This window comes from Callospermophilus lateralis, chromosome X, assembly GCF_048772815.1.
Source record: "Callospermophilus lateralis isolate mCalLat2 chromosome X, mCalLat2.hap1, whole genome shotgun sequence".
NCBI lineage: Eukaryota > Metazoa > Chordata > Mammalia > Rodentia > Sciuridae > Callospermophilus > Callospermophilus lateralis.
This window is the reverse complement of record NC_135325.1, coordinates 35,866,286-35,892,336: the sequence shown is the minus strand read 5'-3', so window position 1 is coordinate 35,892,336 and position 26,051 is coordinate 35,866,286. Positions and strand designations below refer to the sequence as shown.

The following is a 26,051-nucleotide window of genomic DNA, read 5'->3' as shown; positions in this document are numbered from 1 at the left end:
CTTCCATTTATATGGAACCCCTGCCCCCTAATGGGATGGTGTTTGAGGGACATCCTAATGGTGGAGTCCTCATAATGGGATTAATATCTTTATAAGAAAAGAAAAAGACTAGAACTGGTTCCTTCAGCCATGTGAAGACACAAGAAGATGCTATCTGCCAACCAATCTGCCATCAATAGCTTTCAGATCTGCTGGTGCCCTGATCTTGGACTTCCAAGTCTCCAGAACTGTGAGCAATAAATGTTTGTTGTTTAGGTCCCAAGCCTATGGTACAAGGGTCCCTTCATTCTCTGCAGGGGATAAGTTCCAAGACCCTCCAGTGGATGCCTGAAACCACAGAATGTACTGAGGCATTTTAATTTGATGCCTTTTACTCTTTAACTAAGTATTTTCATATACTGTGGCCATAGCTTTTGCAGTTTGAGATGTAACAGCAAAACTAGCAGATTTCTTTTTCCTTCTTCACAATTTCTGAGAGAAGATTAATTCTTTTTGTAGATTTTAGCAACCTCAACATACAATTATTTACTTATTAAAGGAGCCACTTCTGTCACTTCAGATGTAGCCAGCATGTGTTGTTGCAGGATCAGTGGCATTGAAGGATGAGGGAGGAAGGTGGCTTTCAAAACCTAGACACAATTTCATCAAATTCCCTATATAGGCCTGCCTTCCCCAGAGATTAGGTGGCTGATTCTCCATAGCACTTCTCCATACACAGTCCTCTGAGCAGGGTCCAGGTGCTACCACTCCTGTCAAATCAAGTCTTCAGTGCCAACCTCCAGTGTCACTTGTCCTGCAGCAACATGATGGTCCCACCCACAAGGTTAGCCTGGGTGCTGAGGAAAAGTTATCTGGGAACTTCTTGTTTCTGAAGTACTAGCAATGCTCAGGGATGGCAGATTCCTTTGTCGCCTCCCCAGTAGATCTGGCCAACATGGAAGTGGGCAGCTATAGTGCAGTCCCTGAAGCTACCCCTTTCTTAGCATCAGAGGCCCCTACCCTAAGCAGATGACCTGAAATCTTGAAACTTATCTTCTTTCAGGTTGTTAAAATCCCATATCAGACCTGATCTTCATGTGTGAGAAAGAGGAGCTTTGGATGCAGGGAGGAAAATCTCAAGTCACTTAGGTGAGTGGGCACTGTTAAGAGGAAGAAGTAGAAGATTTCAGTTGGTGAGTGGGAGGTCAGCTCTTTTGCCATGTCTTCCGTTAAGGATGTAGGCCTCTGGTGGTTATTACATGAGATGAGAATTTCTCCCATTAAAGGACTTTTCCACAGCTAGTTTTCATGGCCTACTTTTGAGAACTAGCCCTGTCTCCCTTCCTTTTCCTCAGGAACTGATTGCTGCCCCCTTCAGCTGGAATGAGCATTCTAGGATGCCCTCTCCTTCCCAGGCCTTTCAACTTTCCCTCCCTCCAGTTGTCATCAACTCCCCTCCTTAGGCATTCAAACATTTATAGATGGATGCTTTTTCAATCTGTGACTTCTGTTTCTACTACATCCTTGTTTCATCTTGAGAAAACCCCCAAACTATTTTCGCCTTGTGTTTTACAATCTGATACCACCTTCCCCAAATTTCAACTTCTTTCAAGGCTCACCATTAAATGGCCCCATCATTTTCTTCTCTTTATTCTTCCTTGTCAAAGGGATAGAGTATTTGTTCTGATTGTTGTTGTTAGAGGAAAAACAATTTATATAGTTTGAGCTGTATTTAACAACCTTGATAAATTATTCTAATAATTTATCTATGGATCCTTTGGATTTGCTATGTATGTCCTATCTACAGAGATTGAAAGTTATTCATTCATTTCCAGCCATTGCTCCTTTTGCTTTTTCTTGCTTTATCACACTGCCTCACATGTTCAGTATTATGTTGAACAGATGTGGGCTTAACAAGCATGTTTGTCTCTTTCATAGTCACAGCAGTGAAGATTTTCCCATGTCACCATTAAGGTTTTTTAAAATATTTTTTTAGTTATACATGGACACAATATCTTTATTTTGTTTATTTATTTTTATGTGGTGCTGAGGATCGAACCCAGGGTCTCTCACACTCGAGGGGAGTGCTCTACCGCTGAGCCACAACCCCAGCCCCACCATTAAGTTTTACTATAGTTTTTTTATTGTTTGCATTGGAGTTTGAACCCAGGGTGTTCTACCAGTGAGCTATATCCTCAGCCTTTTTTATTTTTTTATTTTGAGACAGGGTCTCACTAAGTTGATGAGGCTGGCCCACAAATTGTGATCCCTCTGGCTCATCTTCCCAAGTAGCTAGGATTACAGGCATATACCACCACACCTAGGCTTGACTACATTTTTTAAAAATACTCTTTATGTATGAAAGAGGAGCTTTGGATGAAGGGAAGAAAATATCAAGTTACTTAGGTGGCATAAGGAGTCCCGCTATTATGTATAATTGTAATGCACCAGTAAAAATATTTTTGGGGGGTACTGAGGATTGAACTCAGGGGCACTGAATCACTGAACCCTATCCCAGCCTTATTTTGTATTTTTTTTAGAGACAGGGTCTCACTGAGTTGCTTAGCGCCTCACTTTTTGCTGAGACTGGCTTTGAACTCATGATCCTCCAGCCTTAGCCTCCCGAGATGCTGGGATTACAGGTGTGCACCACCCCATGCCTGGCAAAACATAAAATATTTTTAAAACTGAAAAATACTACCACCAGACTAATTATGTTCCTAGTTTGCTAAATGTTTATATTGTGAATGGGTTTCAAATTTTATGAAATCCCTTTTTTTCTTTATGGTTCTTTACAATATAATTATGTGATTACATTGACTATGTTATCAAATTTATTGCCATAAATCTTTTTTTCATAATTCCAATATTATCCCTTTTTTGGAGGGTGTACTAGGGATTGAACCTAGGAGTGCTTTACCACTGAGTTACATCCCCAGCCCTTTGTATGTTTGTGTGTGTGGTGCTGGGGATTGAACCCAGGGCCTTGTGCATGCGAGGCAAGCACTCTTATCAACTGAGCTATATTCCCAACCCTCCCCATCCCTTTTTAAGTTTATATTTCATAACAGGATCTCACTCAGTTGCTTAGGGCCTCACAATTTTGCTGAGGCTGGCTTTGTACTTGAAATCATTCTTTCTCAGCCTCTTGAATCCCTTTAAATGTTTATACTATACTGAAGTCCACTGTATCAAGGACATTTGAAAATTTGTTTACTTTTTTTTCCTGGCTGGAATTTGGGATTTTATTAATCTCTTCAAAGAATTAGCTTTGATTTTTCTCTATTATTTATCTACTAGGGGAAATGAAAACAAATAAGATGAACTGGGTATGGTGGCACACACCTGTAATTCCAGCAACTCAGGAGGCTGAGGCAGGAGGATCATGAGTTTGAGGCCAGCCTCAGCAACTCAGGAAGACCCTCATAACTTAGCAAGACCCTGTCTCAAAATAAAAATGGCTGGAGTATATCTCAGTAGTAAAGTACCTTTGTGTTCACAATACCCCCAGTACAAATAAACAAAAGAAAGAAAAGAAAATGAAACCAATATGTTGGAAGGGACTCATAAGAAGTGCTATACATAGGTAGTGTCACACCACATTTTGTCACTTACCTGAACTGCTTTTCACTCCACTATATCCACCACCCTCTCTCTCACAGTGCCTCACACCACTCCACTTATTCCACTTTGTTTGCATCACCAACATTCATTCTGTCCACTCAGTCTTATCTCCAAAACATGACCCATATGCACTGGCACTTGCTGTTCCTTCTCTAGTACCTCCCTCCACTGGGTATCCCCCCCCCGGCCCAGCCCCATTATTTCATATTGACCAAGACCAAGTCCCTCATTATACCCCATTCAACCACACTTGGCCCTTTATTATCCTTCTCTCTCTCTTTCCCCTCATTTCAGCCCATTTATTCACATACTGCAGTCCATCCCCATCCCTTTCCCTCTAGGCCTGTGTCTCATTTACCTCAATTCATCAGTTATCGGGTTGTTATTTGTATCCCAGGAAGCAGGAATCCAATATTCATGGGAAATGGTGAGATCCAACTCTCCTCCATCTCTTTAGTAAAACCCCAGGAAGATACTCCACCATTAGGAAGATGCGTTTGTTTCCAGGGCCTTTGGGAATCTTCTAGCAGACCTCATCAGGCGCAAGCCAGTCAGCCCTATATTTCCTCTCCTTGCAAGGCACTGAATGGGTTATGTCTAACTTAGAGTTCAATGGGAAAAAAAAGTGGGGGAGTTCAAGGTTTATTTTCTTACAACATACTTCATGGGAAAAAGAAGACCAGGAGGGCATAGACTGTCTCAGGTCTAATTTACCCACCTATATTAACAAACTCAAACCTTGCCCATCCCCAGATTTTACATACCTTAGCTCGCCCACTTCCACCAAAGATGGCCCTTGTGAGTAACTACATTGTCATGAGGACACAACTACTATAATTCACAAGCAGGACCTCTTGTTCTAGAGCAAACATCCTGTGATGTGGGTTTGGGTCATGGTCATTCAGACCGTGGGACTCAATCTGTCTTTCACCCCAGGAAATATGTGCCACTAGCAGCAGTGTGACCATAGGAGCAGTTACACAACATCTCTGTGGATCTTTTTTAAAATTTTTTTTTAGTTGTAGATGGACAGCATGCCTTTATTTATTTTTATATGGTGCTGAGGATTGAACTCAGTGCCTCACGCATGCTAGGCAAGTACTCTGCCCACTGAGCTACAGCCCCAGCCCTCTGTAGATCTTTTATACCTCTTGTTAAAGTAGTGTGTGTGTGTGTGTGTGTGTGTGTGTGTGTGTGTGGCATGGGGGTGCTTGTCTGTAATCCCAGTGGCTCAGGATGCTGAGGCAGGAGGATCACAAGTTCAAAGCCAGCCTCATCAAAAAGTGAGGCACTAAGCTAAATAAAATACAAAATAGGATTTGGGATGTGGCTCTGTGGTTGAGTGCCCCTGAGTTTAATCCCTGGTACCCCGAAATAAAAAAATATATATATGTGTGGGAGGCAATTTAAATCATTTCAAGATGTGGAAAGACTGTGGTGAGCATTAACACAGAATCTTTTCACTGATGTCACTGTGCATACTACAGAAGAAATGTGTTCCAATCTCAATTACTTTAGGTTTAGGTAGTATGGTCTCAGCTGGCCTGAGAATCAATTATTTGGCACCCTCAGGAAAATGATGCTTATGTGCTTTAGGAATTTAATATTGTTCTGTCTGATTATTCTGTTTATCCACTCAAAAAAAAAACTGAATTTCATGGCTGGGAGCATAGATCAGTTAGAGCACTTGTCATATCATGCTTGTGGCCCTAGGTTTCACCTGCAATGTCACAAAAAGAAATTCCACATTGAGCTTATAGATATTAAATGTCAATAAGCTATGTCTTGACTCCAACTTCATTACAACAGAACAAAACTATGCTTTTTAAAATTTTATTTGTTCATTGAAAAGGCAGTACATCCACATAATACAGTTTTCTAAAACTATGAAAGGATACACAGCTATCTCCCTCCCAGTTCCCTGCCCTCAGCACCCACTGCCCCTTCCCCAAGGGAATCAAGGTTATCAGCATCTTGTATCTCTTTTCATAAATGGTTTGTGTATATACAATTATGTGCTTACCATTTTCCCTCTTTATATACACATCGTGACATACTATGCTGCACCTTGTTTTTCTTCCCTAATAATTTGGAGGTTGCTCCACATCAGTAACATAAATGATATCCAAGTTTCTTTATCATTTTTTTTCTACTTAGGGATCTGTTGTACAAATACATAACAATTTCAGGAAGCAGAATCTGGGGATTTCATTTGGACAGCTTCCAATATTTTCGCAAACAGTGCATCAACAAACACCTCTGTGTTTTCACCATTTTGACAATTTTGAAGTTGAGTTGATGTCTTGGAAAACATTTGTGGTTTTGATTTTCTGTGAAATAGTCTCTTTGAATGAAAAATTTTTCCTGGACTTGCTATTCACTGGAGGTTCATGTTGGGAAGATACCAGGAATATATTCTAGGAAGATCAGTTTTTCTAACAAATGAGCTCCACACACACACACCCATTTGTTAGTTCTTTCACTTTACTTTTCCCAAGTCACTAAACAGGAGATACTATGGGTTCTTCACAAGGAAAAGTCTCTTCTTTTCCCCAAGGTGCCCACAACTATTCCTCCTATCAGTACAGGCTATTTTCTGTAAATAAGGCTTGTCTGAGTATCTCCTTGATGAGGCCCCTGCCTGTTTCTCCTCAGATGCCAAATAGCCTTGGAAGCCTCCTACCTGCTCATGCACTCTGTTACCATGGTTACAGCTGCCTGTGGTGCTGTACCTTGGAGTGTATCACGACCCTCTCCTTAGAGTCCTAACCATGCCACCTCTCATCTGTGGCCCTGCACTGGGTCTTGGTTTCCTCTGCCTCTGGAGGCCTCTGGTAGCAGTTGTCTCCTAATTTTATCACATATGGAGCTCACACTTTTGCTTCTTTTTCTCCTGTTGCTCTTGGGTGAAAACTGAGACGAAAAGAAGAAAGGCCAACTTTACTCCCTGTGTTTAAACCAGAAGTCAGAACGTACATTTAAAATATTAAATTGATACAACTTTCCTTTGGGGTACCTAACAGACACTCACTTTACTCCTTAGTGTGCCGTGAGCTTTGACTTCCGGGTCTGGCCTCTCCCATGGGCCTTTTTTCCTGTATGGGTTCTCTGATGTACAATAAGGTTGGATTTTTGGGTAAAGGCTTTCCCACACTCTGTACACTTATAGGGCTTCTCTCCAGTGTGAGTCCTTTGATGGACAGTGAACGTGGACTTTTCCCTGAAGGCTTTGCCGCACTCTGTGCATGCATAGGGTTTCTCTCCTGTGTGTGTTCGCTGATGGATTATGAGCTGGGACTTCTGGCTAAAAGCTTTCCAACATACAGGACATTCATAGGGTTTTTCTCCTGTATGAATTCTTTGGTGTATAATGAGCTTTGACTTTTCTCGAAAGGCTTTGCCACACTCATTACATTTATAGGGTTTTTCTTCTGTATGAGTTCGTTGGTGTATAATAAGATAGGACTTCTGGGAAAATGCCTTTTCACATTCATTGCATTCATAGGGCTTCTCCCCTGTGTGACCTCTCTGATGTAGCATGAGATAGGACTTCTGGGAGAAGGCTTTCTCACATTCATTACACTCAAAGGGTTTCTCTCCAGAGTGAGTTCTCTGATGCACACCCAGATTTGACTTTTGGGTAAAGGTTTTTCCACACACGTCACATTCATAGGGCTTCTCTCCTGTATGTGTCCTCTGATGTACAATGAGGGTCGACTTCTCATTGAAAGACTTCCCACATTCCGTACATTTATGGGGCTTCTCTCCTGTGTGAGTTCTCTGGTGCGTAATGAGGGTGGACTTGTCACTGAACGTTTTCTTGCATTCATGGCATTCATGGGGTTTTTTCCCTGTGTGAGTGCTGTGGTGTATAATCAGATCAAGCTTCTGGATGAAAGATTCCCCACACTTAGTGCATTCATAGGTTTTCTCTCCTGTGTGGGTTTTCTGATGAACGATAAGGTTTGACTTCTGAGTGAAGGCTTTTCCACATTCATTGCATTCATAAGGTTTCTCTCCTGTATGAGTCCTGTAATGTATAATGACAGTTGACTTTTCTCTGAAGGCTTTCCCACACTCAGGACACTCAAAGGGTCTCTCTCCTGTATGAGTTCTGAGGTGTATAATTAGCTGAGATTTTTGGCTAAAAGCTTTTCCACATTCGGTGCATGCAAATGGTTTCTCCCCTGTATGAGTCCTCCAGTGGACAATGAGGTGTGACTTCTTGCTGAAGGTTTTCCGACATGCAGTACATTCAAATGGTTTCTCTCCATTTTTAATTCTCTGATGAAGACTAAGACCTTTCTTTCGCCTGAGGACTTTCCCGCATTCTTTATATCCATAGGGCTTCACTACAGGATTTGATTTCTCAAACTCGGTATGGAAGAATAATTTTGCACACCCATTATCGTGTTTCTTTTCCACAGCACTTTTAAATAAGTCTACATTATCTGCCATATCATTTCCAAATGTTTCAAGTTTATGAGGTCTTTGTATTGGAATACCAAGGCTTGTATTCAGATGAAGAGTGTTTCCAAATTCATTACAGTCGTGGCCATTCTTGGTAGTCATTATTTTCTTGTCAGGGAATCCAACTTGCATCAAGAGACATTGATCTTGGTCATCCTGATGCTGGCTCTCAATCTTTTCACCAACTTGGCAGACTTCTAGAAAGAAGTGAAATAAATCATCTTGATACACTGAAATTAGGGAATGAACCTTCTTTAGAAATACCCTGCTATATGACACTCTTACCTCATTTTAGCAAAGTCCCTAGCCTAGAAAAAACTCTTTTACTAAACTTCTACCTACTATCTTTTTTGTTGCCAATATCCATCTTAACCCTGACACCTCAGTTTCTTGCCTCAACTTTTACATCAGCTCTGGGGACATTATGGTCATGTGGACTGTACCTGACTTATCCTGTTTCCACCTAGGAAGAAATGCAACAGTGCAATTCCTAGACTCAAGTCTTACAACAACATTGAATTCACATTCTCAGTGAATGACAGAAAAATCTTGAATAATTAGCCTGAAAAAAACAAAACTCTAAAAAATCATTGCCCAATCTGGGTTTGCCAGTATATCCATCCAAGCTTGTATTCACAGTCCTTCAACACAATTATCTCTACTCCTGTGTGAGCTACTGCCTCTAAAAATACTTACTATTAATGCCAAATCCTTTCTCATGTTCCATACCCACATAGCCCTGCTGTCCTCCATATTTTGCTATATTCAGAATCTAGATAACTTTCAAGAGGCAATTCTGTCTTTTCAAAAATTTTACTCTGATTCTTCTATATAACATAAATTTTTAATAATTTCTAATGTATTTGGTTATCTGTACCACTCATTTAGGTAGTTAAAACTTCAAAGCCTTGCCTATATTTTCGTATTTCATCAACTGCAAGACGCACAGTATTTCATATTTTAACGTGTCTAAACTCAGATAACCCAAGCTTGCAAGCAATAATTAATTACTGGCAATATTTCTTTCTTAGTTGGATGTCTTAACATTAGTGGTATCTTGAAATCACTAAAATATGGTGATTTTTGCATACCTATATATTTTTAAATCATGTTTTGTAACTTATTTTTTCTTTACACTTTTCCCCCAAAACATGAAAATTTTCAAGCATGGAAAAAAATTGAAAGAGTACTATAACTGCTCATATTACCGCTCAGATTCCATAATGCTAACATTTTGTCATAATAGTCATGGATTTTAAAATGGTTCATGTAGCTGTGGTTCTCCTTCCTATGACTTCCTTTCTTTGGATAGCAAAGCACTAGTTTTTAGCCAGGGATTAATACAAAATCACAGAAGAGCCCTTTGTAAAATGTACTCAGAAGGACCCAAGCTTCACCCAAGGTCTGCAGAATCTGAATCTCCTTATGCGTTCAGAAGCAGAATGCCATCATGGGCTTAAAACAGACTTTCTCTGAGGGGCTGGGGTTGTGGCTCAGTGGTGGAGCCCTTGGCTAGCATGCATGAGGCACTGGGTTCGATTTTCAGCACCACATAAAAATAAATAAATTAAAACAAAAGTGTTTAAAAAAAACAGATTTCCTCTGAAATTAAAGGCAATTTCCTGATAACTTAATTGTCTCCAAGATTCAAAACAGTCTCCTTTGATATTAAAGCTCCAAATTGTTATAACTTCTGAACTTCCTCATACAGAAAATAAAAACTCCCTCCAGCTGATGTCAGATTCTCTAACTAAATCTGCAGATGTATGTTTCCTGCCTTTTGTCCCACTTTGCCTCTTATAAAAGCTTTCCTTACCCTTGAGTTTTCTGAAAATGGAGATTTGAGATAGAAAATGTCTCTTCCTTCAACGTTGGCTATTTACTCACCAGCATGACTCTAAGCATTTGTGGAGCAGTGAACTGCCAGCAAGGATCATCCCTTGAGCAACATAGCTCAAGCTTGCAGTGATCCATAAGGATCCATAAGGAGGAGGGAGCTCGACCACTCAAGACTTGCCACACCTACAGTTAGAATTTCATGGAAAATCCCAGAAGCCACCTAGAGACACTTTTATATCCTGGGATTCATGCCCCCCACAACCCCCCAACTCACATTCTCCCACATTTCTTGCTATAGCCTCAAGCACTAAAAATTATTTGTTGGTAAGGGAAAAAAGGTTAGTTTGGCAAATGCCAGGTTCTCACTGGTTGCCCTCATCAGGGTGCATACGGAGAATTTTATTTTCACTCTTTGAGTCTTTGGACCTTGAGTGGGTCATTTTGTGTTGGCGCTTAGATAAGCCATTTGGTTGCAGGGTATTGGTTGACGAGGTTAAATTTGAAGGATGAAAATTTCCTAGCAATTCTATTGGTTTGTTTGGAGAGCTCTTTTAGGTTGGGTTTTGGTTTGGAAAAAGATTATAACATTGCTTATATATCTAAAAATGCATGCTGAGTTAATGTAACTATTTTATATATTGGTTACTTGGTGATTGGCTTAACAGGCTAACACTGATGTCTGCAGCAACATATTAATCTACTAAAATAGGGAATTCCATTTCAGAAGAGCATATGCAATTCCTGGGTTGGAAGGAATTATGGGCAGCTCTTTTGGAAGGTGCATATAATGAAGGTCCTGATCACCTTGAGGGATGTGTAGAAGGGCATAGGCAGCCAGAGCAAGATGGTGAGTGAGAAGACTGGGGGCAGGGCCAGAACAAAAGAGCAGGAAGAGGGTCTTCCAATGAGGTCAACTTCCTGCTTGATGAAAGTGTTCCTGGACACAAGTGGGGGATCCATTCAGACAGATACTTCAGTACTCATGCTCCTAAGCAGGAGATCCAATAGAAAAAAATAAAACAGACATGTGGACAGAGGGGGCAGTAATCAGAAATAGTGAGGAGTGCATGGACAGGGGAAGAGACAGGAAAAGGAGGAAATTCGAGAGACCATAAAAAGAACTGGCCAAAACTCCCCCATCAGATTCCCAGTTCTGATTCCACTTTTCTTCAAAGAAGTCTATCTGTATCTGTCTCCTCTACAATAAACCTACTTCTTGCTTGCTTCTTCTGTGTCCTGTTCTTTGCTGAATGGAGACAATGAACCCAGCACCCCTAGACAGCAAGAACATCTGTACCTTTAACTGCCCCATTCACCCCTAGGTGTTTGGGAGCTTTTTTCCAAGTACACTTTATTGACCCAAAACATTTCCCAAGCTCCTTGTATCATTCACCAGATAAGCCTCTATCAAAATCTATCCAAACCGGGCATGGTGGCACATGCCTATAATCCAGCAGCTGGAGAAGCTGAGGCAGGAGGATCGCAAGTTCAAAGCCAGCCTCAGCAGAAGCAAGGTGCTGAGCAACTCAATGAGACCCTGTCTCTAAATACAAAGTAGAGCTGGGGATGTGGCTCATTGGTCTAGTGCCCAGAATTCAATCCCTGGTACCCCCCACCCAAAAAAAGATCCACTTTAATTTGAACTCATGAGTTTACTTTTTAAAATTCTACATGCTTAAGTTATAAATTTTTGTTTTGTTTGATTAAAGGTTTTTTAATTTTATCTAAGGGTCCCTCCACCCCAGTAAGAAATTGGCTATTTCAGTTTGTTGGTCTGAGTCTTTGAGATGTAAATTTTCTATCTGGCCTCAACTGAAAATGCAAAGTTAAGATTTGCAGATTGCTTAAAGCTATATCAGATAACAGTCAGACTTTTAAAATGGCAAATATAAATTTTAAATTTTGAGATTTTCTTGTGTGCACCTGCTTGTATATTATTTATTTGCATGATACTGAAGTGGCTTATAGATAAGAAACAAATTTATAACCTATAAGTTACCCCAAATCCTTTTGATTCACACTTTAGTAAATCTGTGAAAAGTTAATTTGAACTTATTGATAGTAAGGCTTTTGTTAAGATTTGGATACGAGTTGTCTTCCAAAAGGTCCTCTGTTAATGCAGGAATATTCAGAGGAGAAATGTTTAGATTATAATAGCTTATAGATAAGAAACAAATTTATAACCTATAAGTTACCCCAAATCCTTTTGATTCACACTTTAGTAAATCTGTGACAAGTTAATTTGAACTTATTGATAGTAAGGCTTTTGTTAAGATTTGGATACGAGTTGTCTTCCAAAAGGTCCTCTGTTAATGCAGGAATATTCAGAGGAGAAATGTTTAGATTATAATAGCTGTAACCTGATCAGTCCATCCTAATTTGAATGGACTAACTTGCTGGTAACCATGGGAAAGTGGGGCATGGCTGGAGTGGGTGCATTAGTGAGGGCATGCCCTGGAAGAGTTCATCTTCCCTTAAGCCCCTTCCTTTGCTCTCTCTGTATTCTGGCCATCATGAGAAGAGCAGTGCTCCTCAACCAATCTCTTCAGTCATGATGTTTTGCCTCATCATGGTCCCAGAGCAATGGAGTCAGTCCACTATGAACTGAACCTCTGATACTATGAGCCAGGTATTTTGGTTATAGCAATGAAAACCTAACACACACAGAAGTGCATACCAAAAAGTGGGATTGTTGCTGTAAGTAACATGACCATGTGATTCAAAAGCATTTGGAACTGGTTTGTAGAATAAATTTAGAAACATTTGGAGATGCAAGCTTGAGAATGTTTACTCTGACATTATATATTAGACATCTGTAACTTGCTTTTGCTTTTTACAGAGGCTCACAGCTGAGAGCTTTTGAATGGACCAATTGCTTAGAAACTGTGGGCAGATGGTGTGTGGCTGGGATGGGGTGGTCAGTGGGGGTATGCCCTGGAAGAGTTTATCTTCCCTGAAGCCTCATCCCCTTGCTCTCTCTGCTTCCCAGCTGCCATGAGCCAAACAGCTTTCCTCTGGCTGGCCCTTTCTGCCATGACGTTCTGCCTCACATCGCCCAGAGCATGGAGTGGACTGACCATGAAACTGTGAACCAAAATAAAAGTTGTTACTGACAAGTATTTAAGTCTCAGTGACAAAAAGCTAACTAACATGGATGTCTTTAAAATCTGATAAATCATTTTTTTCTGGCCTCCTAATCAGTTGGGATATTTGTCTAAGGTCTTTTTTTTTTAATCCTTTGTTTTGCTGTAAATCCATTAATGAAAGCTTTTCTAAGTAGAATTGATGATTGGCCAAAAATGTTTATGTGACCTAATGTCAACACTCTGACAAAAACTAGAAGAGCTTATCTGCTTCTTTGTAATAAATGAGCTATGCTATTTTCCTATCCTTTGCTTAGATTGAATTCTTTAAAAATGCAGCTTTTTAAATAGTTTTCTTTTTATAAGGAAACCCTGAATTAAGAATTTGAAATCTTAGGGTTTTCATACCTCAGAAACTTTGTTTTCTTTTGCTAAATATGGAATCCCTTTATCTCTGTATGATATCTATGGTTTACCTAAAATATTGTTCAATAGATTTGAAACTTCACAAGTGAGCCTGAGCATTAAAAATGTCTAGATAGAGTTTGAACAGAGACCTAAAAGGTTTAAAATTAAGCATAAATAATTTTAAATAAAAATACATTGACAGAATTCTTAAAATTAAGGAATTTAATTTTATTTGGTAACACATGACTTAAAATGCTAATTATCTATGCATGGTTTCTAATTTCTGGAATAATATCATTTTATAAGGATAAATAAATCACAGGTGTTTATAAATCATGGAATATTTGTTGTTGTAAATTGATCATAAATTTTAGCAGCACTCCTTAAAAAGTTTCTTCCTAGTTGTAGATAAACAGGATGTCTTTATTTTAATTGTTTATTTTTATGCTGTGCTAAGGATTGAATCCAGTGCTTTACTCATACTAGGCAAGGACTCTTCCACAGCCCTTTAGCAGTACTCTTAAAAATTAACTATTGGTCTGTGAACTTAAAACTTCATTCAGTAACCTAAATGTTATATACATTTCCATAATTTATTATATTATTTATATTGGATATGAAACATTTAATGTTTATCAGTTTTTAGACATTTGCTTTTAAAACCTGTTTGTCTCTTTTCAGTTTCTTTTTACAACTTCCTTCTAAAGATTCATGTTGATATCCAGGCCCTAAATTCAAGATTATTAAAAATAAAACTGATGTTAATTAGCCTTCAGTAAAAACAGACTAAAAGCCTGTTTACAATTCTCTGAACTAACATTAGTCTCTTCGCTAACCTAGAGTAAAAAATGAGTTTGTATGGTGTTGCATATTGAACACCTCAGGTAATTTCCATTTGTGTTTCTGTATTTTCTGTACAAACTGCCTGAGTTTTATAGTTCTCATCAGCAAGATTTTTTTACTGCCTTCTTCAAATTGTCCCTCAAAGCTGTGAAGTGGATTTTACACCATATTTTATGTTGAAAATCTAGTTTGTATTATTAAATGTTATAGAAATTTTCACTAAAAAGATATAACAATAAATGTAGATCTATATTTCTAATATGTCATCATACCTCTTTTCTTCAGGATCTCCATTATTTTGAATGTATTTTATTTTCTCCACTATTAATTATCTAAAGACACAGGATAATAATGTTACTTTTTAAGTCAGAATTTTAACTTGGAAGATGTTTTAGGTTTGATGTATATCTCTTCTATCAGTTAAAAGATTTTTAAAACAATAAATAGCTGGATGAAGTGGTGCATGCCTGTAATCCCAATGGCTCATGAGGCTGAAGCAGGAGGATTATGGGTTCAAAACTAGTCTCAGCAACAAGCAAGGCCCTATGGCTGGGATGGGGTGGTCAGTGGGGGACCCTGTCTCTAAATAAAATGTAAAAAGGGCTGGGGATATAGCTTAGTGGCTAAGCACCCCTGGGCTCATCCTGGTACTCAAAACAAAACAAAAACACAATGAATATTAGATTAAAATGTCTGCTATTTTTTCCAAAGTGATGTTCACTAGATGAGAACTTGTACTCTATTAGATAGACCAGCAGTCAGAGCACACCTATCTTGTTACAAATGAGAATATTTGATATGAAAAATTTTTAAAAAATATTGTTCATTTTCTTGTTTGCTTGATTAATGTTTAAATTCTAGAGGAACTTCAAGTATTTCTTAGAATAATAGTCCACTCTTAGCAAAGTTTACAAAGAACTGACTTAAAGAACAAATATCCAAATAACCTTGGATAATTTCCAAGGTTTTCAGCTGATTTTGTTAGATTTCTGATTGCTTAAAAGAAAAAAAAAATTAAGTCTTACAAGAATTTGAGTTTAATCAAATCTTTTTTTCCTAGTTGAGTTTTTTGTTATTGCTGTTGTTTTGTTTTTCGTACCAGAAATTGAACCCAGGGGCACGTAACCACTGAGCCACATCCTCATCCCTTTTTATGATTTTTATTTTGAGACAGAGTTTTGCTAATTTGCTTAGGGCCTCACTAAGTTGCTGAAGCTGGCTTTGAACTTGCCATCCTCCTTCCTCAGCCTCCTGAGCCACTGAGATTATAGGCATGCACCACTTTGCCTGGCTACCAGTCTCTTCTTGCTTAAATGAACTAGTATTTTTATAATGATGGGATGTTATAAATCATGATATCTTAACATGTTATAAATAAAACTAAATTATTTTGCTAAGTACTCTAATAACTCCTTATAGATTGCCTGTAGTCATAGTGAGCCATGATCTCTAAAGTTAATAAGGGGCAATCCTGCTTTATTCATCCTTCATTTTAAGACAAATTTAAGGTTGAATATTTTGATACAGGGTAAGTATGACTTCTGATTATTTTAATTTTTTTCAGTTGTACTGTTCACATTGTGAATTATTTTGCAAACAACATTTGAACATATATGTATTTTGAAATAATGACATGAATTCTTGTAGACTGTGTTCAACATTCCTAGGGTTCTATGGAATGTATCTAAATTCTACAGATGTTATGAAATGTAATGTTAAACTTTACCTCGATAATGATTATCCTTTATTTAGATAAGAAAGACTATCTAATAGGCATTTTTCAGTGCAGATCTGACTGGACTGCTTTTGTTTTTCTACAGACACGTTGGTTTTCTTTGATTGGATAAAAATTTTAGAACTAAAGAAATTGTGTTTATTAGTCCAAATTATATAAACTGGATTATTAATGTTTGGTATTTTTCCAGCCTAAGAGCTAATCTTTCCAAAAACCTTTCATTGCTTAAAATTGGCAAAAAGGGGTCTTGTGACACTGACTCAAAAACTGTCATTTCCCCTCCTACATGAGACCACTCAGATCAAATGAGACAAGGCTCCTGCAGCGTGGGACAAAGATGCTTTGCAAGTAATCTACAATGTCTTCAGAGAAAATTGTTCAGAGATGGTAGCAGGGGGTGGGTGGATCACATGGAGCTACTTGTCAAACCCTACCAAAAATAAATGGGGGAGGTTATGGAAAGGGAGTTATTACACTCTTATGTGAGCTAACACTAAAGCCCTTCCCCCAAGTAGAACTACTAAATATTTCAGACTATTTCAGAAATAAGCATCTAACTCCTTATGTTCAAGTCCCTGGATGTGATTTACACACCAATTCAACAATGGACTGCCAGCCAGATGGCATGGAGCCCCAATTCTCTCAAGATTAAGGAGATGAACTTAATGGGAGATTTGAAATAGACTCCTTCTGAAATTAAGGGAAACTTCCTGATAACTTGCTTTGCCTGCAAGAATTCAAATAGCCTCCCCCTTTGGCAGGGTACTGGGGATTGAACTTTTTCGACCACAGAGCCACATCCCCAGCCCTATTTTGTATTTTATTTAGAGACAGGGTCTCACTGAGTTGCTCAGCGCCTTATTGTTGCTGAGGCTAGCTTTGAACTCTTGATCCTCCTACCTCAGCTTCCAGCACCTGGGATTGCAGGCATGTGCCACCACACCCAGCTGAAACAGCCCCCTGAAATAGCTATTAAAACAGCTACAAAGTGTTTTAACTTCTGAACTTCCTCCCACAGAGGAAAGATGCCAAGGAAGTTGAGACTGACAGGTTCTATGGCTAACTAAATCTGCTTATATACATTTCGTGCTTTTTTCTTTGCCTCTTCTTATAAGAGCTTCCCTCGCCCTTGAGCTTTCTAAACATGGAGATTTAAGATGGGAAATCTCCTCTAACTTCCTTGACAGCTGGCCTATTTTCCTGCCAACTTAACTCTGCATGTTAAGCCTCGCTTCTTATCCCTGATAGTAATAAGCTCTCTAGTCAATGAACAAATCCTAGCTCAGACTTTCACTTAATGAGTGGCCTTAGGCAAGTGACCTAATCTATTTCTATCACTTTTCCACCTATTACAAATTGTAACAGTACGTACTCAAATGAATAATGGGAGGATCCAATTACATGTGAAATCTTGCACTGCACAAAGGAACTGTTTTAAAAGTTTTACTCCAGCCGGGCACAGTGGCACATGCCTATAATCCCAGCGGCTGGGGGGCTGAGGCAGGAGGATCCCAAGTTCAAAGCCAGCCTCAGCAAAAGCAAGGCACTAAGCAACTCAGTGAGACCCTGTCTCTAAATAAAATAGAAAACAGGGCTTGGGATGTGGGTCAGTGCTCGAGTGCCCTTGAGTTCAATCTCTGGTACCAAAAAAAAAAAAAAAAATTAGCCTGACAACTGTTGTGATTATAAAGAGCCATTACATTACTATAAAAAGAAATAAGGAGTATCTTTATATATTTATCATGTTCTTGAATGTGTGAAAAAGAAGGTAGACAAAACTGCATAGTATGCTACAATTTTTTTAAAGAGAGAGAGAGAAAAAAATTTTTTTTAATATTTATTTTTTAGTTTCAGCAGACACAACATCTTTGTTTGTATGTGGTGCTGAGGATCGAACCCAGGCCACACACATGCCAGGCGAGCACGCTACCGCTTGAGCCACATCCCCAGCCCAGTATGTTATCATTTTTTAAGGAAAGAAATGAATATGAATGTATATTAATATATGCTTGTATTGTTAAAAAATGATGGAAGGATAAACCTTAAATTTCACTAAAGGAAATGGAAGGAGGAAGGGAGGACGTAAGATGAAGAAAGAAGCTAGACTACTCTGAATATACTGTGTTTTCTAGATTTGACCTTGGAACTAAGTAAATATTTTTAAATGTTTTATAGAATCTTAAAGAAAAACAATATAAAATAATTCCTAATAACAGTAAACATCCTTTTTGTCTGCCTTTCCTAAAGACCAGACAGAAATGTCTTGATTCTCAGTGCATCAACATGAATTAATTTGACTCAGTATACACATACAACAGTCTCAGACTAATACTACAATATTAACCATCAGATATAAAATGAATAAATTAAAAACTTAAGTCCAGAATCTCATTTGGAAGTATCATTTTGAATACATGAGGTATTTTTTTCTTTTAAAAAAACTTATAAATAGTTCTTAACTCTGTCAGTGAAAAGGCCTAGAAATGATTCCCTAACATCCATGCTGTGGTATTAAAAAAGATCCAGGGCTCCCTAGAGGAAATGCTCAATTCCAAATCAGAGACAGGGAATATACAGAATGAGCCACGAACTTGTAGCACCAGAAAGGAAGGACAATACCAAAGGCTTGGGGGCCAAGTTGAAAGAGTTTCTACCAGCCAAACACAGGATAGTTTTGACTCCTAATAAGGATAATAAGGCAATTGATTAAGAAATAAAAATATTTAAATCCTTAAGTCTGAGAATGGTATATTAAAAAGGGCAAATTATTGTTTACCTTTGAATTAAGCTATAAAATCAATTCATTTCAAACTTAAAAAGTCACTTAGCCCATCTTTTCTGTATAATATGTAGCTTGTGGTATCCAAATAATATATGCAGGGCTAATTCTCTATATAAGCATTCCATCAAGAAAATGACAAGATGAAAACATCACCATTTTGCAGCTATTAAAGAACTAATGGGTCTGAGCAGTAATCACTAATAACTGGTAGTTACAGATAACCATGCATAACATGCCTCCTAGTAGAAATTTTTAAATCTTCCAAATATGATCCAGCTTCTAGATCTACCAACTTAAAGGAATAACTGGGGAGAGTAAATTATGTCAATTACCACCATGGGGTATTTAACAGAAAAATCCAGAATCCATAATACTAAAGGACAAATCACCTAGTTGCTTAAAACAACAAATGGAAAAAGAGATGAAGGGGAATCTATAGGTAAGAGAATGAATAACTATAAGCACACCCAGCTCCCGGTGCTGATTTTTAAGTACCAATCCCATTAAGAGGAACAAAAGATCCTTGCAGAAGTTGCTGATTCCAGGTCTGAAACAGAAAGGTGATGTAGGATGTGTATTTGTGCTAGAATGTAAGCAAGTGCTCCAAGAATGATAGGGACATGGGGAAAGGACAGGGGAACTACCCTGAAAATAATTCTGCTAGCCAAACTGAGCACAGTTTGAACACAAAAATGAATAATGACAGTAATGGATGGTAATAGTGAAAAAAAATAAACATTAATAACTGCTTCAGGCAAGAATCATCAGTGAATATTAAAGCTAATGGGCAAAAGTTTTGAGGAAACATACAATTATCACAGGGTACAACAGTTCCATTGCTATGTATCTGCTCAAATGAGAACATACGTCACCACAAAAAAAAAAAAAACGTGCAAATAAATGTTATCAGCATTTTTCATAATAGCCAAAGAGTAGAAACCACAAAAATGTTCAACAAATGAATAAATAATGTGATCCATACATACAATGGAATATTATTCTTGTGTAAAAAATAAAGTGCTGGTTCATGCTGTAATGTGAATGAACCTTAAAAACAGGTCACATGAAAGAAACCAGACATAAAAGGCCATATTTTATATGATTCCATTTATACGAAATATCCAGAGTAGGCAAAACCATAGAGGCAGAAAGTAGATTAGTGGTTACCAGCAAATGGGGAAAAGAGGGAATGGAGAGTGAGTGTTAAGAATAGGAGTTTCATGGGCTGAGGATATAGCTCAGTTGGTAGAGTGCTTGCCTCACATGCACAAGGCCCTGGGGTTCAATCCCCATGTACCACACATGAAAAAAGAAAGAATAGTTGTTGTTTTTTTGAGACAATGAAAATGTTCTAGCATTACTAGTGATGGTTGCACAACTCTGAATATACTAAAAACCACTGAACATTTGAAAAGGCTAAATTTTGTAATAGTGAATTGTATCTTATTATTTTAACAAACAGATAATCAAGGAGCTCAGTGGTAAAGCACTTATCTAGCGTGCACAAAGCCCTTGGTTCAAACCCTAAATACCACAAAAAAAAAAAATCAAGATATTTTCGGATATCAAGTCTGACAGGAAATACCTAAGTCAAACAAGAAGTATGAACTGGAGAATCCAATATGGAATTAACATTAGTATCCAGCCTGTGACTAATGTGGGCCTGGCAGATAAGTCAGTGATGGGTGAGAATAATAGAAAAGGTAGTGCCAGAGAATGACACCATTTAAAAGATACTTACATATAAAAGGAATTGTGCAGAAACTTGCTGGGGAGTACCAACTTAACAAGAGCAATGTGGCGTGTGGGGACAGGGTTAGGGCTATCAGTCTTATATCTGTGGTGTTCCTATCCCTATCCAACAGCATCAAATGGTCAAAATCTTATCCTAGGACATTCTTGGAAGCCCTTTCACAGGAATTTATAGGCTAGGGCCTCGCGCTCAGAGCCTGAGTCAATCCTATTTACCTGGAAAGCTCCAAATTGGAATTCTGTCTTCTGCTGGGCATAGCTCTTCCACCTCCAACTTGAGGATGAGGTCTGGTTTACAAACCTGTTGCCCTGTTAATGACAAATGACAGATAGCTTCTTGGTATAATTCTTCAGAGCCAAGGCAAAAGAAGTTTCAGTTTGATGACAGCACAAGGGAACCTGTTGCTTGATATAATGGTAATGTCAAACCATTTAACCTGGATTTTTAGTTCTCAAATACCTTTTCAGGAAAGAAAAGTGGGAAATTGAGAAACAAAATATCCTCCATTTGATGCAGTAATCATAAACAACAAAATTACCTGAGGAAGCCATTCTTACCCACGGAGACCAGGTTGCTGTAGGTCTCTAGCATCACATCTCGGTATAAGGTCCTCTGCAGAGGGTTCAGGTACTGCCACTCCTCCTGGGTGAAATCCACAGCCACATCCTCAAATGTCACTAGTCCCTGTAATGGCACATTCCTTTTATTCTAAAATGCTCACCACCAGGTGATAAGGATAGAACACAGGAGAACTTCTAATTGGGTTCCCCAGTCCTCATGATGACAATACACAATATCTACTCCATATCAAGTTAGTGAAAATCACAAATCATGAGAGAAAAACTATTCCATTAAGAAATAGAGGGCATTTTTGTTTGTTTTTGTACTAGGGATTTAGCACCAGGAATGTAGCTTAACCACTGAGCTACATCCCTAGCCCCTTTTCTTTATTTTGAGATAGTCTCATTAAGTTGGTTAAGGCCTTGCTAAGTTGCTGAAGCTGGCTGTGAACTTGAGATCCTCCTGCCTCGGCCTCCTGGGCCACTGAGATTACAGGCATGCACCACCACATCTGGCAATAGAGTATTTAAGATGATGCAATATTAACACAAGGATAGACAGTCTGGTGGGAAAAAAAAAGAATCCAAACATGTACAGACAACTGACTTATGACAGTTGGCATAGCAAAACAATGGAGAGAGTATGATCTTTTCTTTTTTAATATTTATTTTTTTAATTGTAAGTGGACACAACACCTTTATTTTATTTTTATGTGGTGCTGAGGATGGAACCCAGGGCCTCACGCATGCTAGCTGAGCACTCTACCTCTGAACAAGAACCCCAGCCTGAGAGTATGATCTTTTCAATAAATGTAAATGAATTATTAGATGTCTATATGGGGGAAAATGAAATTTATCCCCTAATACATGCAGATCACCTGCAGGTAAACTATAAATCTAATGTAAAAAGTGATACAATAAAGTGTCCATAAAATAACTGTAGGGTCACCTAATCACCCCTCCCCTTTCTGTGTCTTGACTACTCTGTGACCCAGACAGCTGTAGGTATTTCTCTGCAGGTTTGAGCCCAAACTGGTGCCTTGAACATTCCCAGGCACTGATAAACTGGTTTAGATGGTTGCCCAAATCCTTAAATCCTCATGTCCCCCTCACTGCAGACAAATCTAGCTAGGTAGGACATCCCTGTCTCTCATTGTCATGATGCTGAAGCCCACTCTGTAAGTTTTAATAGATGCTCAGGAATGATCATCTGGCTTTTTAGTGCTTCTTTCATTACAATCCCAACAAGCCCCATAGCAAGACAACTGGGGTACTCCCCTTGTAGGAATTCCCCTGCTGCCTTTTTTTGTGTGTGTGGTGCTGAACATTGAACCCCCTTCCTTGCACATGCTAAGCAAGCACTCTGCTACTGAGTCACATCCCAGCACATGCTGCCTCTTTGGGGGCAACATCAGACTGGATTCAGCAAAATAAAACAATAATATAGAAAATGTGTTCATAAGTCTAGGTGACAAATTCTAAATCAAGACATGAAAAGCACTCATAAAAGGAAAGACTTGGAGTGTTACAAGATTGAAAGGGTAACAGTGAAAAGGCAAGCCATTAAGGGAGATCACCTGCAATATTCATGAAGAGGACAACCACTGTCCTATCTGTAAGAAATACACAACACAAAAGAGTGGACAAGAGAAGTGAGTAGGTACTTCCTTAAAAATGAGAACCAAGTGACCTATGAACAGAAGAAAATGTACTTGTCCTTGGCACTCAGATACATTGCAATGTATTCAATCTTATTAGCACTCAGGAAATGAAAATTTAAGCTACACTGAGACACCTGTATGTACTTGCTAGAAAAGGTATAATTAAGCAGACTAATGCACCATAATGTTGCATTGAAATGGGAATTCTCATGTCCCATTAGTAGGAATGTAACCTGGTACAATCACTTGAAAAACACATGGCATGATTTACTAAAGTTAATGATTTGTATACACTATGACCCAGAAGCTCCTTCCCTAGGTACTCACAGAAAATTGTGCACATGTGCTCTAGGAAACAAGTCCAAGGATACTCAAAGAAGCACTGCTTCTAAAACTAATTCATGGAAAAAATCCAAATGTCCATTACCAGTAGAATGAGTAAACTGTGGCACAGTCATTCAATGAAATGCTGTATGGTGACCAAAAGTAATGAACTACACCTGCTTGTTGTAATGCAGGTTCACTGTTCACTTGTTACCAATGTGAATCATGTGCAACCGTTCACACAAGTTATATGGAGTGGGATTTTTCTTTAGATAGGTATCAAGGGACAACAGAATCCTAGGATTCATTGTGAGTTGGTACCCCAAGTCTCAGGAAAGCTGATCAGGGCAGATGGAGTTTTCTGAATATGCCTCACTTGCACCATAGTGAACTGACCTCAGAAAACAGCCAATCCTATGTTTTATATGTTGAGGGCAAATGAACCATTGAAAGACATCCTGTTTCTAGGAGGGGACTGGATCAGGGTTCAGGTTATTCTGGCTAGCTCCCCACTTATCTCAGGTATTACATTCCCAGCACATTCTACAGTTATTCTTAAGAAATATAAATAAGAGTCAGTGTGGTGGTGCACACCCATAATCCCAGCAGCTCAGGAGGCTGAGACAGGATAACTGCAAGTTGGAGGTCAGCCTCAGCAACTTAGTGAGACCCTGCCTCAAAAAATATGAAAGGCTGGGGATGCGACTCAGTGGTTAAGTACTCCTGGGTTCAATTCCCAGTACAAGGGGAAAAAAGGAACTACAAATAACAAAGAGGTGAAAACTAGTCCAAGGCCACCCAGAGAATCTTCCTGCACATATCCAACACAGATTAATATAGATAAATGTACTAATGAGAAAAAGAAGCCCCGAATATACTCCATATTTCTATTTATAAATTGTAAGAGAACAAGCTAGGCTAGTTAATCCATGATGTTAGCAGTGAGAATAATAATTACTTCTACATATGGCAAAAATTTAGGGAAGGGAATGAGAAGGGTGCTGAGGTCCTAATTATGTTCTTTCTACATCTTAGCCTAGGTGGTAGCTACAGAGTGTGTTTTCATGCTTATGATAATACATCCAATTGTATACTTAAAAACTGTGCACTTTATATGCACTTTATATCTTTATTCATAAGAATTATTTGCAGGGTTGGGGTTGTGGCTTAGTGGTAGAACACTGGCCCTGGGTTCAATCCTCAGCACCACATAAAAAAATAAATAAATAAAGGTATTGTGTCCATCTACAACTAAAAATATTTTTTTAAAAGAATTACTTGTAATAGAGCTGGGAATGTGACTCAGTGGTAGAGCATGTGTGAGGTCCTGGTTTCATTCCCTAGCATAAGACACAAAAAATATTTTCAACAAAAAGAGGCAAATCAATGGAAAAATGGGACTTTCTATGTCAACAAATTATTCTGAAACAACCGGATATTCTTCTTTTTTTAAAAAAATGTTAATTTTTGAATTGTAGTTGGACACAATACCTTTATTTCACTTATTTACTTTTATGTGGTACTGAGGATTGAACCCAGATCTCACACATGCGAGGCGAGTGCTCTACCACTGAGCCACAATCCCAACCCCCGGATATTCTTTACAAACCTCAATAACTCCAATATAAAATTAACTCAAAGTGCATTATAGATGTAAATGTAAAATCTAAACCTATAATATTTCTTAGAATAAAATACAAGAGAAATTCTTTTGAACCTTCAGTTAGCCAAAAATTTCTTAGATGTGACACCAAAATTCAAAAGACATTGTTAGAGATTGAAAAGTCAGAGAATGAAAGAAAGTATTTATAGATCAAACATCTGGCAAAAAAACTTGTATTGAGAATACAAGAACTATCAAAACGTGAGGGGAGGGCTGGGGTTGTGGCTCAGCAGTGGCACGCTCACCTAGCACGTGCGAGGCCCTAGGTTTGATCCTCAGCACCACATAAAAATAAGTAAACAAAAAAAAGGTATTGTGTCCAACTACAACTAAAAAGTAAATATTTTTTTTAAAAGTGAGGGGCGTTACTGGGGAATTTATCAAATTACATTATTTGCATGTATAAATATGACACAATGAATCCCACCATTATGAATAATCATAATGCACCGATAAAATGGGGAAAAACCTAAAAAGTGAAGCAAAAGCTAGATACCTCACCAAAGAAGAAATATAGTTAGCAAATAAATACATAAAAATTTTCTCAACACCATTAATCATAAGGGAACTGCAAATTAAAACAACCATGATACACCACTGTACACTTATTATAATGTGGGGGATGACAATACGTAGGGCTGGTAAGGATATGGAGCAACCAGACTTCTACTGGCAGGAATGTAAAATGGCATAGCCCCTTTGGAAGTGGTTTTCCAGTTGTTCATGAAGTTAAGCATGTACTACTACATAATCTGGCAATCCCACTCCCAGGTATATTTACCTGGGTGAAATGAAAACTATATAAATCTCAAACCCTATAAAGGAACATCTATATGTACACATGTATGTGTATATATACGTGTGTGTGTGTGTGTGTGTGTGTGTGTGTATATATATATATATATATATATATATATATATATATAGAGAGAGAGAGAGAGAGAGAGAGAGAGAGAGAGAGAGATATTGAACTCAGGGCCTTGTGCATGCTAGGCAAGTACTCTACCACTGAGCTATACCTGCTAGCCCTTAGCAGCTGTATTTTTTATTTTTAATCACCAAAACATGGAAATAACCTAAATGTTTTTCAACCAATGGATAAACAACCTGGATTACACAAAATATAATATTACTCAGCAATAAAAATGAAAGAACTACCAGGCATGGTGGTACACACCTGTAATCCCAGCACCTCAGGAGGCTGAGGCAGGAGGATCCCATGTTTGAGGCTAGTCTGGGCAGCTTAGCAACACCCTGCCCAAAATAAAAAATAAAAAGGGCTGGGGACATAGCTCAGTGGTAGAGCGCTCCTGGGTTCAATCTTCAG

At 38.5% G+C, this 26,051-nt stretch overlaps 1 protein-coding gene across 9 annotated transcripts in view; it reads right to left on the bottom strand.

Annotated features, from left to right (window-relative positions):
* Positions 1–5,534: 5,534 nt before the first annotated feature.
* The window catches only part of LOC143639179 (uncharacterized), a 36,665-nt gene continuing 16,148 nt past the window's right edge, over positions 5,535–26,051 (bottom strand). For all 9 annotated transcript variants that reach the window (XM_077107358.1, XM_077107360.1, XM_077107357.1 and 6 more), the window contains 3 exons: positions 21,074–21,200; positions 20,732–20,824; positions 5,535–8,270 (listed from right to left, as the gene is read on the bottom strand). In XM_077107358.1, coding sequence (XP_076963473.1) covers positions 6,643–8,270; positions 20,732–20,824; positions 21,074–21,200 — 1,848 coding nt within the window. In that variant the 3' untranslated portion in view covers positions 5,535–6,642. The remainder of the gene's footprint in view (positions 8,271–20,731; positions 20,825–21,073; positions 21,201–26,051) is intronic.